This window comes from Sabethes cyaneus, chromosome 1 (genome assembly GCF_943734655.1).
Source record: "Sabethes cyaneus chromosome 1, idSabCyanKW18_F2, whole genome shotgun sequence".
Taxonomy (NCBI): domain Eukaryota; kingdom Metazoa; phylum Arthropoda; class Insecta; order Diptera; family Culicidae; genus Sabethes; species Sabethes cyaneus.
This window is the reverse complement of record NC_071353.1, coordinates 114,859,559-114,880,340: the sequence shown is the minus strand read 5'-3', so window position 1 is coordinate 114,880,340 and position 20,782 is coordinate 114,859,559. Positions and strand designations below refer to the sequence as shown.

Sequence of the window (20,782 nt, the reverse complement as noted above, 5' to 3'; positions counted from 1 at the left end):
GCTGGTAATACGCTTCTGAAGTCCGAATCTCACGGCTGGCTTCATTGTCCGCCGTTACTAGTGAGCCAAGGTAGACAAATTCATCGACTACCTCAAACTCATCGCCGTCGATCAATATACTACTGCCCAAGTGGCGTCGGTGTATACAAACGGCCAGCTTTTCTGGTCCCATTTTAATGAGCTCCGCTCCGATGCCATCTTTTCCAGCTGACTTATTGTTCTTTAGCTGCATGATGGCTTCCTTAACTTCGCCTATCGTTGGGGCTGGCACCTCTTCCCCGTTTGTTGTACCGTCGAAATCGCTTTCCCCGCCGCCATGGTTCTCCGCCAAGGCGCCATTCAGGTTTTCGTCGAAGTGCTGCTTCCACCTATCGGTCACCTCACGATCGTCCGTCAGAATACTGCCAGTCTTATCCCGACACATTTCGGCTCGCGGCACAAAGCCTTTGCGGGATGCGTTCAGTTTCTGGTAGAACTTTCGCGTTTCCTGAGAACGATGCAGCCGCTCCAACTCTGCATATTCCTGCTCTTGCTGGTAGCACTTTTTCTCCCGAAAGATTTGGTTTCACTGCATCTTCTTCTGTTTGTGTCTTTCCACGTTCTGACGTGTGGCACTGCGCATCTCCTCATCCATCACCCTCCATTCATCGTCAAACCAAGCGTTCCGCTGATTCCGGGTCACATGACCGATACAGCTCTCCGCTACACTGCTGATGGCTGTTTTGATAGTGTTCCAACAGTCCTCGAGAGGGGCTTCGTCCAGGTCGTCCTGAGGTTAAGGAAGCAGCGCAGCTTCGAGTGAATGCGCGTAGTTTGCGGCAACGTCTGACTGCTTCAGCCGCGCGAGGTCTAACAGAGGCTGGCGTCGGTACCGAATGTTGTTCACAACGGAGAGTCTTGGGCGCATCTTAACCATCACTAGGTAGTGGTCCGAGTCAACGTTAGCGCTTCGAAGTGCAGACTTTCGATCAAAACGTGGTCGATCTGTGATTCTGTCTGATTTGGTGACCTCCAGGTGTACTTGTGATGGATTCTGTGGGGGAAAAAGGCCCTACGTACGGCCATGTTCTTGGAGGCGGCAAAGTTCGTTGGTCCGCTGGTGTGCGCTGAACCTTCCAATCACCGGTTTGTATTCCTCCTCCTGGCCGACTTGAGCATTGAAATCTCCGATGACGATCTTAATATCATGTTTTGGGCAGAGGTCGTATTCACTCTCCGACTGCGCGTAGAATTTATCCTTGTCGTAATCGGTACTTCAGAGGTGAGGGCTGTGTACGTTAATGATGCTTATATTGAAGAATCGGCCCTTGATTCTCAACCTGCACATTCGAGGATTGATTGTCCACCACCCAATCACCCGTTTCCGCATCTCGCCCATCACTATGAAAGCTGTACCCAGCTCGTGTGTATTGCCGCAGCTCTGGTAGATAGTATGTCCATCTCTGAACGTACGTACCGTTGAGCTCTTCCAGCACACCTCCTACAACGTCGAACTTGCGGCTCTTTAATACGTCGGAGAGCACTCGAGTGCTCCCTTGGAAGTTGAGAGATCGGCAGTTCCACGTCCCGAGTTTCCAATCCATAGTCCTTTTTCGTCGCATGGGTCTATTCCGATTGTTCCAGTAAGAATTTATTTGTTCTTCGTTTCGTGCTTTAGTATTTTTCGTGGTGACGGCTTGCAAAGCCTACTACACCACCCCCTGTTTCGCCGGAAGGTCAATGAAGCTCGATAGAGCCCTCCTTTACTGTCGGCATACGACCTTGGCTTCCACTGGGGTTGGTTACCCGATCTCTACCAAAGTTGCTCGTATCCCTTCTGGTATCACGAGGAGGTAGGAATAGGAGTTGCTGAATAAGAGGGTATGAACCACTGTAGGGTCTATTTTAGGCCTACACATGCACAAGGCACCGACGGAACGCATTATTCAGCTGTTTACAGCCGGCACTGAACATCTATCGTGACCTTAATCAGTCATTTCAACTTCCTCAGAAAGCCGTTTTCGTCCATTATTTTCTACAATACTCTTCACGGTCGATAGTATCATATGTTGCCTTGAAATCTATGAATGCTGGTGCATAATGATTTGGTAGTCGCAACAGAGCACGTATTTCACTGTACAATCGTCCGACATTCTTGCGATATGGCCGGTTCACAGTCGCTTACCGTTGATTTGAAACCCTATCCTCCCAGCCTCCGTTTTTAGCATGGCGTTGATTGCCTCCGCCGTCTCAAGGCTTCTAGTAATGATGTCAGGGTCGTCTGTGAAGACTAGCAGTTAGCTATTCTTGCTGAAGATCGTTCCTCTCGTTTCGATGCCCGCTCGCCGAATCATACATTCAATAGCAATGTTGAATAACATACCGAACAGTCCATTCCCTTGCCGCAACCCTCTGCGCGATACGAAAGGACTCGATAGTGCCCCCGAAACACGCACGTAACACATCGCTCATTTCAGGCTAGCTTTGATCAGTCGCGTCAGTTTGACCGGAAAACCGTACTTATGCGTTATCTGCCACAACTATTCACACTCTTACTTACATATTCAGCCGTGAGCCGGGGTGGCTCTTGCCGTATCAAGAATTCCTCTCCATTGTACTCGGTCCTGGGCTACTCGTCGCCAATTCGTCGCGCGTCTCGACACACGCAAGTCGGCTTCAACCTGGTCGAGCCATCTAGCACGTTGAGCCCCTCTATTTCTGGTGCCGGTGGGGTTCTTGAAGAGAACGGATTTCCCTACACAGTCGTCCGGCATCCTTGCGACGTGGCCTGCCCACCGTTGTCTCCCAACTTTCGCCAGGTGTACGATGGGAATCTCTCCAAGCAGTGCCTGTAGCTCGTGGTTCATACGTCTCCGCCACTCTCCGCTTTCCGTCTGTACTCCGCCAAAAATAGTCCGCAACACCTTTCGTTCGAAAACGGCAAGTGCACGTATGTCTTCCGTAAGTAAAGTTACTGTCTCAAGTCCGTAGAGGACTACCGGTCTGATAAGCGTTTTGTACATCGTTAGCTTTGTGCGGCGGCGTATGCTCCTTGATCGAAACGTCTTGCGAAGGGAAAAGTAGGCTCGATTTCCAGCTTGAATGCGTCGTTGGATCTTCTTACTCGTATTATTGTCGGCGGTGACCAGAGATCCCAAATATACGAACTCATCAACCACTTCCAGTTCATCACCGTCAATAGTCACTGTCCGTGGGAGGCAAACGTTACTTTCTAAGCGAGCCCATACCATATATTTGGTTTTCAACGCATTAATTTGTAACCCTATCCTCCTAGCCTCCGTTTTTAGTCTGGCGTAGATTACCTCCGTCGTCCCACGGTTTCTAGTAATGATGTCGAGGTCGTCTGCAAAGGCTAGGAGTTGGCTACTCTTACTGAAGATCGTTCCCCTCGTTTCAATGCCCGCTCGCCGGATCACACCTCACACCAGCTATTCACACTATACTGTATGATATACTGTGCTATGCTGCCGTGCGCTCCACGAAACGTTGTATTGAGTAATTCTCGCGAAAACGGCGCCACTACTGACACGAGGTCTTTAAATATTGGAACTTTTGCGCTTAATTGGTTGAAAATGGTTAAAAATAATAATAACATTTTTAATACCTCGAAATAGTGGACCCCTCGTTTACCAAGGGGCCTAACAGTTCCAAAAAAACGTTTTAAACGTATCAAGGTTTTCAACTCTCATATAATGGAATATCTTACTACAGGAAATTAATTGTTTAAATTAGTCAATGCCACTACACATGTAATTTGATGAATGTTTCTTACAGCATTTTTTCTCAGCTCTCCGATGAAAATTAAAATTAAAATCGATGGGGGGGATCATGACGAAAATGGCGATTTTTTGATAAAATCCAACATGGCGGCCAAATCCAAGATGACCGCCGATTTTTTTTTCTCACTTCGTTTATAAACCTTATCTCTCCTCTTTACAAAACCGTGTCGTTTGTATTTTTTTCATAGCAAATTTTGGAAATATCACAATATGAAAATAGTGAACCTTGCTACAAATAACTGATTGTTTTACTCAGTTAATGTCATTGCACACCTAATTTTATTAATGTTTCTTATAGCATTTTTTCAACTTTCCAATAGTGGTCTTAAAATGAAAATCGGTTGAGGGGCTCATGCTGGAAATGGTCATTTTGTTACTACATTTAAAAGCCCTGTTCTTCTTCTTTACAGAACCGGGCCGTTTTTTAGTTGTATCATGGCAAATTGATGAAATATCACATGATATAGATCTCAAGGTTTGCTCAAAATTTAACTTTTTTTAAACTTTTAGGCCCCTTGGCGAACGAGGGGTCCACTATTTCGAGGTATTAAAAGTGTAATTCTTATTTTTCAACCATTTTCAACCAATTAAGCGCAAAAGTTCCAATATTTGAAGACCTCGTGTCAGTAGTGGCCCGTTGCAGCGAGAATTACTCAGTTAATATTCCACTTCGCAATTTATGATGTCAACAGGTATAAAATGAAGTAGACCACGGCGGATCAACCTGCTGTATGAACCGTTACGACAGAAAATAAATTCAGTTAATATGGCCGTAAAGGAGTGGAAGTCAAGTTCAATTTTAATCGATGATTTCCCGAAGCCATTGATCAGCTTACCCAACAAGGTCACATATGGTGTGCCACTATTCTAGCCAACCTGAGCTATTATTGAAGTGAAATCATAACCTTTTCACATCGCTGACAGCAAAACTACAAAAATATTCTCGTCAACCGAACATCCGTTCGGCCTCATCAGCCCCCTTCCCATAAAAACTGCTTTGTCGATGTTATTTTTTGCACTACAACTCTTGCTCTTGTTTCTTTCACCTTTTCCATGCTCTCCATGCAGCTTGGCTATCTGGACGTGGTAATTCCGCCGGATTTCATCCCAGAAGACACCTCGTCGGACGTGATCGTACCCGAGGGAAGCTCCGTAAAGCTCACCTGTAGGTAAGTGCTGAGTGAAGCAACTCGCGCGTAGCCGGCTGATGGCTCGTCGGCCGTTAACACCCGAAGTGTTATGCGCTGCACCGTGAAAAAGCAGTGAGGGTTTTTGAATTGGCGAACTTCCTTGAATTGGCGCTCCTGAGATACGAATTAAATTGTAAAAATCATTAAAATTCTATTCAAGTTTTTTAGAATTTTTCACCCAAATATATTCTGTAACAGTTTTTAACATTCAACTAATTTTGAAAACATTAAATGTAAATGCTTTTTTCGAAAATATTTATAACAGTGTATATCTTACTGCCCCAAACGCCTTCGTCTCATATTAGCAAACACGCTACGGATGGCGAGGGCTCTCATGAATGGCTGAAAACATATAATTTTTCAACTCGGTTTCCTTCTCTGACTCGGCCTCCGCCGGTCGGTACTGGAAATTATGGCTTTCCCTGGCTGCCTCGAAGAGCACGTACTCTCGTTGTCTGTACCTAGATATAGATGGCTCTCAAAAATTTAATATCCAGCTATGCTACGAAACTCCGGTCATCGTAGTTCAAGTCGCTGCTGTTGTTGTTGTTTCGTTTTATGATAAATGAAAATAAAAACGAATATGACAACGGCAGCGGCTCCGGCCGCTCTCTTGGCCAGTTTCATTTGTAAGCAAGTAGGTACCGCTGCACGGCGAAACTATGCTAAGTTTGAAATATGAGACCTCGTAAACTAGTGCTGAAGGCAATGAAGTTGAGAGAATGATGATTGGATTTCAAATAAAAAAAAAGATTTCACCTTTCGACAAACCCCCGACCGCTTTTCCATAAGCAAGAAAATATGCTCAACAGAAATATCACTATTTTACGGAGGGCAAATATTTTCTATTATATTTTCAACTTATTTGAATCCATCTTCCATCTTTTGTGGTTCAACTTTTCGAAGTATTCCCTTGTAATAACTCATAAATTATAATTGTTTTAAACATTCCCTATCTCGCAAATTACATAAAACAACACCACAACAACAAAAAACAATAGAACTACAAACAATCTAATGCTCATCTAAATGCTCGTCCCATTCGGGTAAACGAATTTAGAGCGTGCAATTAATGCAGGAAAACGTGTCTACTTTCAATATTGCCGCAGTCACGCTTGACCCAGATTCCCGGCTCTCGGGCAGCAAAATGATCGAATTTATTATTCTATGTATGTAAAAGTATCAAACGTAGAGTAAAATATACAGGAAAAAAGAGCTGTTAGACAAGCGGATTCGGTCAATTATTAAAAAACAACTTTTTCCCTGCTGAAAATATTTATAAATATACAAAAGCTCATCCTGTGCGCTTTCAGCACGAAGCCCCAGAGTACTACGAATCCGGTGCGAACCGGCACCTACAGCTAGAAAACTACACCGTAGTTTAACAACACAGAGAGCTGCCACACAACGAATCTGCTCACGTCCGCTCGTTATTCGACATGGATATTCCAGCCACCAGCCAAAGCCGTGGCGGGAAGACGGGCGACCGTCGTTACTGGCTGCTCTGGGGCTGGCACAGCGAGGAATGACAAACAGTTGATTATTCATTGGTCAAAACTAAGTTGGGACACGGGAGGCTTTGTAGCCGCAAGGTTACCGAGTCTGTTTTGACAAGCGAATGGTCAAAGGTTTATATCTTAGTAGAATCAGGCCATTCGATGTCAAAGTGACTTTAGTATGGGTTTATTTCGCAGGTCCCTCATCACCCTTCCTTCATGCTGAATTCTATATTATCCTGATATGGCCTATTGACAGTGCAAAAATGAGACCCTTATAGTAAAATGCACTGGCTTTGCCACGCCAGGGATAGCGAGGGGGGGGGACTATAATTGGGGACTGCGCGCTGTCATGTGGAACGAGGTGGGTAAAGTAGAGAAAAGTATCGAAGGAAGGGGACCCAATTGCACACAAGCACGCATAAAATTTAATAAGCATATCGCTCAATCAATAGCGATTATAGCAAAAATAAATGCAGTGCGGGTTATACAGCAAACACCCGGGCGATATCACAATAGATTAACGATACTGGTCGCAGTGATGAGTCCATACAGGAAAAAAAAGTTGGGACATTTTCTAGAAAAAAAAGTGCATCATTGCTATAGGTTGTAGGTGCCGAGTGCATTGCATTTATACCCGAAAAATCTTCTTTCATTCAAGAATAACGCATTTTGATTGTTACTGCTAAAGTAGTTGATAAAATCCAGAGTTACTTACTCCTACGCAGATACTTAGTAATACTTGTCCTATACTTATATAGTTTTCGTTTCCACTTCACTCGGGCACTAATTTTCCAGCCGTCTCGACACCCTCCTTAACCACGCCCCTGTAGCTATGGTACTAGCAGTACCACGCCCCTGTAGCTGGAGAAAGCAGTTTTTTTCGGCCGGAGAGCTAATAGTTCATTTACCGAAGAGAAAAGAGCAGTGGTCCTAGGTTACTCCCCTGTGGTACGCTAGAGATGTTGCAAAACGAGTCGGAAAACTCGAACCCGATCTTCACACTCAGCCTACACGGTGTGCTAGATACGATTGTAGCCACTTGCAAAGCGGTGCGGAAACTCCCAGCTTCTCAAGTCTTGCAAGGAGGATACCGGGATCTATCCGATCCAACGCTGCCTTCAGATCCGTGTACACAGCGTCAATTTGCACTCCTTCATTCATGTTACGAGGCAAAATCGTAGAGACTGAACGTTTTGGAAAAAGTCCATGCTAGTCTGAAAAAATGTAGTGTTGTCAGCGTCATTCACGATTATCTCGAGCACTTTAGAGCTGGAGTACAACGATATAATCCCTTGATAGTAACATCAAGAGCGGGGTGATCGGCATCGAGCGTGATGATAGGTTCCGCCGCCTCAGTAATCGAGCAAAGTTGTATGGCGGAATCGTTGGCAAGTATCAGCTCTAACAAGCGAATATTTCTGTTTAGCACTGAATCAGTTTGTGTCAGGCCGTGGAAACAGAAACCATCTAAAACTGCGGCACAAGCTGCGGAAGCGTAGGAGCGTTGCAGCAACTTACTGTAAACCAGCGGTTCCCAACCTTTTTTGGTTCGCGAACCCCCTGGCGGAATTTCCTATACCTTTCTAGAGCGTACTAAATTTTTGGCGAACCCCGGGGTTCATGCATGCAGATTTATTTCTCCATTCCATCGATGCAGCTACTGATGTCACATGTTGGAGCCCATTGATGACTGGCAAACGCAGGGAGAAGAGACGAACGTACCTGAAGAGACCGTGATGACTATAGATGACTGTAGGCTCGCTCCGGACGTTGACAGGACTCTTATGACGCACCGTACGGTGCCAAGTGTGGCCGGAGTAATTAATCACAATGTCCACGTGCTCGACACTCCACAGGTTTCTTTGAGTGGTATGTGGTTTCCGCCTAAACTACTAGAATGGACACTACGTGCTGGACTTTATTCCCGAACGACGCTGGTATCACTCTGAACTCAGCTACTTGGTGCGACAAGAAGGAGAGACTCCGAGGCGCTCGAATGATTGCTCTTCAAGGCCTATATCACCACTCGTGCAACCGTCCACTCTTCTAGGCTTCGTGACGGATTCGCTAAACTACACTTCGCAAGATATTTTTCAACACTCGACGGGGAATTAGCTAGCCCCTCCGTACGTGATTACGGCTTTCGTCCGACTGTCACGAGCCGATCTTTCCTTCAGTCGATCAACCCGAACAGACTTGTTTCTCTTCTCCTCTCGCATCTCTACCTCTTCCTCTCATTCTCCGTCTCTCTCCGTAATCACCATCGGATACTACTTTTTCGTGCAGTCCAAAGTGGTATAAAATTGGCTGTACGATCGGGAACTATTACGGGGTTATAAATCTAGTCTAATTAATTACGGGGTTATTAAACGCCCAGGAACACGCCGAGCCCCAATTCTGCTATTGCTGCTAACGCTCACACGTCGCCCCCAGTCACTGCCGACGAGATCGTCGATAGCACGAACGGCCGCGCGAAGGTTGTAAAACGTGGCCAACGTAAACAAGGGAGAACAAGACCCAGATAACACAAGATCGTAATAGAAAGTTCACATTAAATCGTTTTCATGTCAATTTTGCATTGGAATTAGAGTTTGTCAAAACAAAGTGAACATTAAGTTGTTTTGCAGTCGTGCGTGTCCTCATAAACAACTCATGACTGTGAATTATAAAACAGTATAAATGATTGCAATATTTCATTACATCTTAATCATATATTCAGGAGTGTTGGCGCGAAAATAGGAGCCGCTACCCTACTCGTCATAAAGGCAAGCGACACGGACGGTGTTAAGCAACAAAGAAGTGATCTGGCGTTAGAATCGCTAGTATAGCTCCTTTTAATAACTTTTGGCTATTGTTATTTGTTCTACGATCGTTATAAAGCCAATCTATATTCACAAAATAAATTTAGAAGTTACCTTGATTCGATAGAAGTAACACGTGTTTCTTCTATTCGCCCCGTTTATCCGAAAGTCTTTTCCGACAGTTCGTCCGCGTCGGTCATCGATATTCCGCGCGCTTTTTGGACCTCACGCTAACAAGGAGTATTAAGTTGCGTGTTATAAAAGCCGCTGTATAAAATGCAAGATAGAATTACAAATAATTGCCAAAATTTTCGCACGTATATCGCCTATACTTTCTATATATGCTTTTATCTTGCGTGAAATATAACCTTTTCGTTCATATATGATGGCGTATTTCTTAGCTGCAAACGAGATATACAAACGAAATGGTTTACTGGGGAGAGAACCATACAAACGATAGGAAGTGATAACCGTTTATTCTTACATCTACTATTTCTTTGCTTCAAATTATTAAATTACGTGGTGAAATATCCTAAAATAATTAGTTGAGTACTTGCGCTACACTAGGTACTTTAACCTTCCTAATGCATTAGAAAAAAGTTACATATTATGCATTAAGGGTCGAAAACGACCCAAGTTTTGAAATTGCTCTCATTCATCCATTTTCAATCCGAGTGTCGTTTTCTTTACCTCGTTTGAAAGATATGGCCAAAAACTAGCACCCAAGGTATGTTGGGGAATATTTGTTGACTGATGGCCACTTCTGCGTCGGTTCCGGAACACCCACTACCAGATCCCGGGGAACATTTTTATATTTTGAGATAATTCATTTTGCGGCACATCAAATCACATTGGCTTGATAAAATAAGATTAATGGAAGTGCAATGGGAACATTTTGGACCCAAGCGGCCATTTCCTCATTGGTTCTGGAACATCCGGTACCCGGTTTTTGAGGACAATTTTAAATTTTAGGATGATTTATCTTGCGACACGTCAAATTATATCAGCTTGATAACGTAAGACTATTGAAAGTATAATAAAGACATTTTGAAGGCAAATGGCTACATCAGCATTGGTCCCGGAACATCCGGTACCCGGGTTTTGGGGCCATTTTTGCATTTTAGGATAACCCATCTTGCGACACATCAAATCACATCGGCTTGATTAAATAAGACTGATGAAAATAAAATAAGGTCATTTAGAAGCCAAATGGCCATTTTACCATCGGTTCCGGAACATCCGGTACCTGGTTCCGCGGGATATTTTTGGATTATGAAATAATTCATCTTGCGGCACATCAAATCACAATGCCTTGATCAAATAAAACAGTTACAAGAGCTATGGGGACCATTTGAAGACAAATGGCTATTTCATCATCGGTTCCGGAACATCGGGTACACGGTTTATGAGAACATTTTTGGATAGGATAATTCATCATGCGCCACATCAAATCACATTGCCTTGATGAAATAACACTAATGGAAGTACAATGGAAAATTTTTGGAGCCAAAATTACCATTTCACCATCGGTTCCGGACTATCCGGTATCCGGGTTTTGGGGACATTTTTGGATTACAGGGTAATTCATCTGCCCCGAGTTACCCCGTTTTACGGTTCATTATAAATACCGGATACCGGATTATATGCGACTGACGCCCCATTATACTTCCATTGTTGTTATTTTATCAACGCGATGTGATTTGTGGTGCCGCATGGTGAATTATCTCAAAAGCCAAAAATGTCCCCCGAAACTGGTACCGGATGACCCAGTACCGATGGTAAAGTGGCCATTTGGTTTCTAAATGACATTGTTTTACTGCCATCAGTCTTATTTTATCAAGCCGATGTGATTTGATATGTCGCATTATGAGTTATCCTAAAATATAAATATGTCCCCAAAAACCGGGTACCGGATGTTCCAGGCCCGATGCTGATGTGGCCATTTGCCTTCAACATGTGTTTATTATACTTTCAATAGTCTTATGTTATCAATGTGACGAAATTTGACGTGCCGCAATAGAAATCATCCTAAAATTCAAAAATGGCCTCAAAAACCTGGTACCGGATCTTCCGTTACCCATGGGGAAGTGGCCACTCGGGTCCAAAATGTCCCCATTGTACTTCCACTAGTCTTATTTTATCAAGCCAATGTGATTTGATGTGCCGCAAAATGAATTATCTCAAAATATAAAAATGTTCCCCGGGACCTGGTAGTGGGTGATCCGGAACCGACGCAGAAGTGGCCATCAATCAACAAATATTCCCCAACATACCTTGGGTGCTAGTTTTTGGCCATATCTTTCAAACGAGGTAAAGAAAACGACACTCGGATTGAAAATGGATGAATGAGAGCAATTTCAAAACTTGGGTCGTTTTCGACCCTTAATGCATAATATGTAACTTTTTTTGCTGTGGCTCTTCTAGATGTCGCTGAAAGCTGAAACTCCCCCACAATGCTAATTTTCCAAACTTAGGAAAAGTCAGAAAATTTCAAGTCTCTAGCTCGTACCGTTACTGAGTATGAAGCTTTGTAAGTATGCCGATGGGTCGAAAACGACCCCAATGCACTAGGAAGGTTAAACGGTACTGTAGGTACGCTGGAACCTCATATTCTTCTTCTGCTACGACTACCGAGTCCTGTCCTGCTCCGACTTGTTCTGTGTCTTTGACCCATTGTGAAACTGTAGACATTTTCTCCAAATCTTCATCGCCCAGGTCTGTCGCACTATCGCTGTCGAGTTCTTCCAAAATTTTAAACGTTTTACCGAACTGAGTTACGAGTTGAAGTGGGCAGTAATTCGTGTGAAGTGAAACTGTGTCGTAAGTGTTTCCGCAAGCACAACGGCACCTGCAGACAGCAAAAAAAAAATGTGGAATCAACTGATGTATCTACCTTCACCGCCCCTTGCTACACTCTGAGAAAACTGATGTGTCCAGAAGGGCTTCCCAAGTGAAAGCCGCTACCTGCACCAATTGTAACGTTCATCACGTCCAGACTAGCGATGTACTGTTCCGGATTATTTCAGTGATGCTCTATGACCCTTTGAAGATGATTCAAACTTACGCGTTCATCTAAGATGAGTCCGAACTCACACTCATGGAACATTCACTTGCGCAGGACTAGCAGTCGTCGGGACTATACAGTAGTTGAAAGTCCGACCACAAACTGTGGTAGCATCCGAACTGTAAAATCGATATGAACATCTGGCCGGGATTCCCGTCGACTCCTACACTGAAGTCAGTCCACGAATCATAATTGGACTGGACAACGCGCAACTGGGTCACGCCTTCAAGAGTCGGAAGGGAAAATCCTCTAAACCCGCACACTTAAACAGTTCGGTAAATTTAACCGAAATCTAAACAGCTGAACGTTCGGTAAAAATTTCGATCGTGCATATCGACGTTTACTGAACTTTAGTAACGTTTGGTAACATAAAAAATTTTACCGAATTCGGTGCTTTTTTCTAAGTGTGCGTTAAAACCCGTATAGTATGGGTCGTGTACGGGAACTGCTCGTCGAATCAGCTCCTCGGCAGCCACGTCAGCTACCATGTCGTATACCAAGTATACGAGTGTAACGGAGCTTCCGACGAAAGTCTACACGCAGCGACGTAAACCTATTTCACTCTCAATAGCATGGGTATCTCGAAGCCTGACAAGCAGCTACTTTCCATAGAAGATCAGCGTGCTATTGCAATCCTAGAAACGGTAGCAACGCGAAAGACGGTCGTTTCGAAACGGGACTTCTGTTCAAGTATGACTTCCGGACAATGAAGTGATGGTTCGTTAAAAATTGGGAATGTTTGGAGGAGAAGACAAGATGTTGGTGAACTCGCTACGAGCAAAAATGGAATATGTTTGAAAGGGTTATATCCGTAAGCTGACCGAAGATTCGTCGACCGCGTGAGTGGTATCTAACAGTGTTTCCAGCGTATAATCCTAAAAAACGGGTCGACTAAGACTAGTTTGGGACGCAGCAGCTACGGTGCTCCGAATACGGATCTCCCTGAATTCAGTTCTACTGAAAGGACCCGACCACCTGGTATCTCTGTAGTCAGTCCTAATCGAGTTCCGTGAGTTTCGGGTTGCAGAATGTGGAGACTTACGAGAGATGTTCACCAGGTATCGATGAGGTTACAGCTATTCCACTGGAAAGAGACATCGACGAAAGATATGTCAGATGTATATATCATGCAAGTGAAGACATTTGGCGCGTGTTGTTCACCCGTGACTGCCCAAAACGTCATGAATACCAACGCAAGGCTGTTTGAACACGAGTGCCCACAAGCCGTCGACGTCATTGTGAATAAACAGTACGTGGACGACATGCTTGCTAGCGTAGAAACGGAGAAAGAAGCTGTGAAGAACAAAAATCCAGACTGCTTCATCTTCAAAATATCACCACGATACTATCAGGGCCTGTTGTCGGGACGTCAGCAACCCACTAAACGTAAGGTACTTCGGATCGCTCGGTTTCATTTCGCATTTTCTTGAAGGTACTACTGCTGGAGATCAGGAGAACCTCGGTTGAATGAGATACGCTAATCGAAGAGCTACAGTTCCAGTAGTAGCTGATGTGGTCGAAGGTTCTGCCGTAAGCGACCAACGTTCAGATCCCCCGATGGTATAGGCTATCTATGTCCATAGAAAGTAAAATCCAGATGCACACGTTTGTTGACGCGAGTGAGAGCGGCTTTTGCGGCGATTGTGTCCTTCTGTTTCGAAGAAGGGGACGTGGTAGAAACCGCACTTGTTAGCACAAAAACGAGAACTGCTTCGTTAAAATTCCTCTCCATTCCACGTTCACAGCTGCAAGCCAGCATCTTAGAAGTTCGCTTATCAAACAGCGTTGTCCAATCGCTATCTACGAAGATATCAAAGCGCTACTGCTGGACCGACTCCAGAGAAGTTCTATGCTGGATAAACTCTGATCATCGCTGGTGCACCATATTCGTGACATTCAGATTGAGCGAGATTCTGGAGACTACTGATGCAAGGCAGTGGAGGTGGGTTCCGACGAAACAAAACGTAGCTGATGAAGGAACTAAATGGCCATGCCATCCCGATCTCAATCCTTCCAGCCGCTGGTTCCAAGAATTGAAGTTTCTTCGGAAATGTAAAGCAGATTGGCCAGCCACTCCTCGCTATGGAGCGACAGATACTGAGCTGCAAGCCTACCTGTTAACGCACGTTCCCGCGACAGAACTTGTCATTGATTTGCAGAACTTCTCAAAGTGGACAACCATACTACGAAACACGGCATACGTTTTTCGATACATATGCAACTCAGAGCGCGTCTGGCCGTCTTTCATCTGTTTACACATATGGGAGTGGACGCCGATCTTGGTTTCCGCCAACCGTAAAACCGAGAAACGCTGGGTGCTGATAGCAACCTGTCTGACCATCCGTGCCATACACTTGCAAATTCCACTCACAATCTGTACCGATTCATTACTGATTTTCGTGGTGCTAGTAAAGAGCTGAAGACTGCTCAAGAAAGTCTTGATAAAGAACGCCTGATGAAACGCTTCTCCGCATATGGGCGGAGCGTGGGAGCATCGTGCGGATAAAAGTTAAAAGTTAAAATGCGTGGGAGCATCGTGCGGATAAGTTAAAAAGAATCTCAGTAAGCTACTGTCGAATCGCCCAACTAAATTCTGAAAAACGCACTGATAGAAGTGAAGAGCATTATTAAATCGCAACCACTGACCAGTATACTGTTGGAAAATGACGAGTCACCCGTGCTCACCCCAAACGACTACTTGCTAGGCTCGTCTAGTAGATTGAAGCTCTGGGTACATATTGACGACAATCCTACAATGCTTCGAAATTGCTGATGACTCTCAAAAACTTTGGCCAACCCATTCTGGAAACAATGGATACGCGACTATCTACCATCGATCACTCGCCGAACCAAATGGCTTGAACTAGTGACACCCATTAAGACAGGAGACGTCGTGATTCATATCAATTCATATTCAAATTCATATCGTCAGCGGCATTTAAGAGCGTCCAGTCGTAACCTCGCTGTTCTGGACGTGGACGTCCGTAAGCATACGCCTCAGTATGACCATCGGCGCATTCCGGGACGGAATGTTGATCCCGCCACGTCCAGGAACACGCCGAACCCCAATGCTCCTATTGCTACTAACGCTCAACTAACGTCAACGCGACTACATCCAGCCGGCAGGCTTGTTATTTCCTCACTCATTGTGCAAAAAGTGCAACTTTTTTTGCTCCACACAATGAGCAGAACTGCTTTCAGAAATGAGAAGTAAATCCACACAATGAGAAACAGACTAAACACAATGAGAAAAACTGACGTGCAGAAAAATTTCTTAATGCGCTCTTTAAATGAGCAACTTTCGGTTTTGCTCCCGGTCCTCTCGGTAGCTACAGCAGTAAACCTGGAAACAAAACAACCGGTGCGCGTACAGCAGCTATAGACTCAGAGGCGTCAAGACAATCAAAAGTCGTTATATTTTGAATCTTAGCGGAGAATTGCCTTTGTTTATAATGGGACTTTCCTGTTGGTACGCGACAAGAAGCATATGTATGGGAATTCAAATGTTGCCATATCTAAATAACATTTTTCGCACTGTTGCCGTTGTGACATGCCTAACCATATGATTCAGTTGCGTTCACGGGCAGCCAAACTCAACTGAATATACTAAATGTAAGAATCATGATTCAACTGCATTAATGGATTAATATTTTTCTGATGCTACTGACAATCGTCGTTTTTTCTCAACGCACTACCCATGTTAAAACTACCCGTAGTTGTCATACGTCAGCGCATCGCATCAACTTATTCAAAGTGTATTAACATTCTCCTCAATGAGTAGCACAGTGTGCGGTTGCTCATACAACTGCGTTCAGCAAGAAAGAGCACAGTTAAAATGAAACGGAGCAGAATAAATCGCGTTGAAGACTGAGCACAGTTTGAATTTTTCTCTTCTCTTTTTTTCTTCTGAGGAGGTGCCATCCCTGCCAGTCGGTGTCGAAGGGATCGACCATAGCACGAACGGACGTGTGAAGGTTGTAAAACGTAGCCAAGGGAGAACAATAGAGAACCATGCAAGCCATAGGAAGTGATAAGCGTTTATTCTTACATCTAATGTTTCTTTCCACCAAATTATTAAATTACGTCGTGAAATATCCAAAAACTTTTAATATTTTTTGAAACTATGGTTCTACAATTGATGAAGGGACGGTAGGGGAAAGAAATGAAAATTTTTGGAGAAGGAGGGAAAGAGCGGAAAGGAAAGGGGGGGATATTGGTAGCTACACTTGACAAGTAGTCATTTTGACGAATGACGCCTACCTTTTGTCCAATGCTGGAAGGTGCATGAGTACAAGTACCAGCGAAACACATGCCCTGGCGGGTGTTCGGGGTGGTTCGACTCATGCACCTTCCAGCATTGGACAAAAGGTAGGAGTCAAAATGACTACTTGTCAAGCGTAGCTACCAATATCCCCCCCCCCCCCCCCTTTCCTTTCCGCTCTTCCCCTCCTTCACCAAAAATTTTTATTTCTTTCCCCTACCGTCCCTTCATCAATTGTAGAACCATCGTTTCAAAAATTATTTATATATATGTATGACCGCATTTCAAGGTCAAGACTAAAAACTTGAGATTAGTCTATCCAAAAACTAGTTAATTGTAGTACTTGCGCTATACTAGGTAGTTGAAATTATCGTAATTATTACGCGAAAATCTAGTGAAACTAAAAATAACTTACACCACATTCGTTTGCAGCTAATTGCTATCCTTAATACGGCCTCAGAGGTTAATTCCCTAACGAGCTCATCACGGCGACGTTTTATTGGAAGTTTGCCACCGGCAATTCTAGAGGCCAGTGGTATAGACATAGTCTCTTGCACTTTCCTAGAAAGCTGCTTCATCTGCTTGCTGTTAACCAAGATGGCCTGCCTTAAATCACTAATGGGTTCACCATGGTTGGCAGACATCGAAGAAACAGCCGACGGGCAATATAACTTGTTTGAAGCGAGTCAATTTCATTAATTCGACGCGTTGGTCGCACATCCAAAAGAGACATTTTTTCGCTCATTGAGCACTTTTATTACAGGTGAGTTCAATCGTACACATTTCGCATGAGTGACCTACTCGCAAAAGCCCATGCAGCTGATAGTGTCACCAGTCGCTTTGGATGGATTGGCGCAGTGATCGTGGTGAGCAACCCCTTGCGGTGATGAACCACCTTAACCTTCCGTTACTCGCGCTGTTGTATTTTGTACAACACTTCCAGATTTTTGAATACCATTTTGTTTTAAAGTAACAGATCGATGTCAAACCAATGCGTATTCTTCAATAAACTTATTAAGAACAAAATGACTTACCTACTTACTTAATTGACCTAACGTCTTACGACAAGGCCTGCGCAGTATAATTTCTCCATCTGTTTCGGTCCATGGCAACTGATCTCCAGTTCCGCGGGCACTCAGTGCTCGCCAGATCTCGCTCCACCTGGTCTTGCCACCTCACTCGCTGTGCCCCTCTTCGTCTTGTTCCTACTGGATTTGATGCGAAAATCATTTTTGCAGGATAGTTGTCCGGCATTCTAGTAACATTTCCTGCCCAACGTATCCGTCCAGCTTTAACCACTTTCTGAACACTTGGTTCGCCGTAGAGACGCGCGAGCTCGTGGTTCATTCTTCGCTTCCATACACCGTTCTCTTGCACTTCGCCAAAGATGGTTCTTAGCACCCGCCGTTCGAAAACTCCGAGTGCTCGTAGGTCCTCTTCTAGCAGTGTCCACGTTTCACGCTCGTCGAGGACAACCGGTCTAATTAGCATTTTGTACAGTGTGCACTTTGTACGGGGGCTCAAATTGTTCGACCGCAAGTGTTTATGGAGTCCGTAGTAGGCCCGACTTCCGCTGACAATACGTCTTTTAATCTCACGGCTGGTATTGTTGTCCTCAGTTGCCAGTGAGCCAAGGTATACGAACTCGTCGACTACCTCGAACTCATCTCCGTCGATTACCCTGGTACTGCGCAAGCGGGCCCTGTCGCGCTCGGTCCCGCCCGCCAGCATATACTTCGTTTTAGACGTATTTATCTTCAATCCAATATACTCTGCTTCGCGTTTTAGTCTGGTGTACTGTTCTTCAACCGCCTCAAATGTTCTGCCGACAGCAAAGCAGATAAATTGACTGGATTTATTGAAAATCGAGCCCCGCATTTCGATCGCCGCTCGTCTTATAACACCTTCAAGCGCAATGTTGAATAGAAGGCAGGAAAGACCATCTCCTTGTCGAAGTCCCCTGCGAGATTCGAATGGGTCCGACAATCAACCCGAGATTCTCACACAGCACTGGATCCCATCCATCGTAGCCATGATAAGTCTAGTAAGTTTACCCGGAAAGCCGTTTTCGTCCAAAATTTTCCATAGCTCTTGTCGGTTTACGCTATCATATGCGGCTTTGAAATCGATGAACAGGTGGCGCGTGGGGATTCGGAATTCGCGGCACTTCTGGAGGATCTGCCGCAGGGTGAAGATTTGGTCCGTTGTAGACCGACCCTGCATGAAGCCTGGTAACTTCCCACAAATCTATTGGCTATTGGCAATAGTTCATGAAAGATGACATGGGACAGCACTTTGTAGGCGGCATTCAGGATAGTGATGGCTCGGTAGTTCTCACAATCCAGCTTATCACCTTTCTTGTAGATAGGGCAGATAACCCCGTCTTTCCACTCCTCCGATAGTCGTTCCGTATCCCAAATCTTGACAATCAGTTGACGCAGACAGCCGGCCAACTTGTCCGGGCCCATTTTAATAAGTTCCGCTCCAATGCCATCCTTTCCCGCTGCTTTGTTGGTCTTCAGCCGCTGGATGTCTTGTTTAACTTCCCTTATCTATGGGGGTGGCACATCTTCGTTGCTTGCTACACCAACGTGGTCACTTCCTCCGTTATTATGGTCTTCCGCCTGCACGACATTCAGGTGTTCATCGTAGTGCTGCTTCCACCTTTCGATCACCGCACGGTCGTCAGTCAAGATACTTCCATCTTTATCTCTGCACATTTCGGTCCGCGGCACGAAGCCTTTGCGAGATCCGTTGAGTCTCTGATAGAACTTCCGTGTGTCGTGAAAGCGGTACAGCTGTTCGAGTTCTTCGCACTCATTCTTTTCTTGGTGGCGCTTCTTCCCCTTGAAGAGTCGGGTTTGCTGCCTCCGCTTCTGTGTGTATCGCACCACATTCTGACGGGTGGCTCTACGCAGCATTTGTACCCGCGCTGCGTTCTCAGCCAATATCTCGTCAAACCATTCGTTACGTCGATTCGGTGCCACACGGCATAGGACGTTCTCCGCTACGCTATTAATGGCTGTTTTCACGGCATTCCAACAGTCCTCAAGAGGGGTTTCATCCAGCTCACCCTCTTCCGGCAGCGCGGTTTCGAGAGATAACGCGTAGTTTTCGGCGACCTCCGATTGCTTCAGTCGCGCTAGATTATACCGTGGCAGGCGCTGGTATCGTATGTTGTTTACAACAGATAGTTTTTGATGTATCCTTACCATCACTAGGTAGTGATCCGAATCAATGACAAAATGAACAAAATGACATAATTTTTAAATTCATCAATGCTTTAAACTGTTCAGAAAAATAGACCAGCATAAACCGAAATCGCAGAAATGCTGCAAGCGCCGTACGAGTGGTACCGCAATTGGTCGCTACTGGAATTTTCTCTCGTTTCTTCATAAGGGAAATTGGTTTCTGTATCCAGTAAAGTTATTCAGCAGTTGATGATCATTCCGCAGGTGTGAAAAGTTCACAATTTCGTGGCTTTAGTATATGGATCAGTTTTCTAAATGTGTTATATTTACAGAATCTGTTTTTTTTTGTAAGGACTTGTTGAGAAAATATTATAATAGATCAAAAACGCTAGGCTGATGAATGGAAGTTTCAAATTTTCTCACTATGTGTCATTACTGTGCGAGTAACTCCCTAAACATTCTTGCCCAAGCGAATCAAAACACCGCATCAGCCCTACTTTCTAACCTGCCAACAGCAGAAATGATATCATACTATGTTTTATGTGAAAAACATCTAAGAAAACATGATAACTGCTAGAAAAAAATCTAGTCAATAGAATGTTATCTCATTTAGGAACGATAAAATGATCTTTTCGAATGCAACAACATGTATACGGCCGCAATGGTAAGGCGTACAATGTACGCCTGGTGACAAACTTATGAAATTCTATCCCCCAACCGAAAGGTCTTAACCTACTGATTAATTTTGCTGAAGACAGTAACTTTCTATATAGCCAAGATTTCGAGATATTCCGAGATAAAGAGTGTTGTACAAAATACAACGCGCGAGTATCCGTGTTACAAAAGTTGGCGCGAGTAACGGAAGCTTAAGTCAAGATACTTTGAACACAGCGGGGCGACGGTAAGACACCTTAACACGATCTACGTTGGTCGATGTAGTGGAATCGGCAAATGTAAACAATAAGCATGATTAAACGATATTCCACAGACGATCACT

The 20,782-nt window shown here is 44.5% G+C and overlaps 1 protein-coding gene across 1 annotated transcript in view; it reads left to right on the top strand.

Moving 5' to 3' along the window:
- The window catches only part of LOC128746134 (hemicentin-2), a 145,191-nt gene that overhangs the window by 88,154 nt on the left and 36,255 nt on the right, over window positions 1–20,782 (top strand). The window contains exon 6 of the mRNA XM_053843183.1: window positions 4,848–4,948. Coding sequence (XP_053699158.1) covers window positions 4,848–4,948 — 101 coding nt within the window. The remainder of the gene's footprint in view (window positions 1–4,847; window positions 4,949–20,782) is intronic.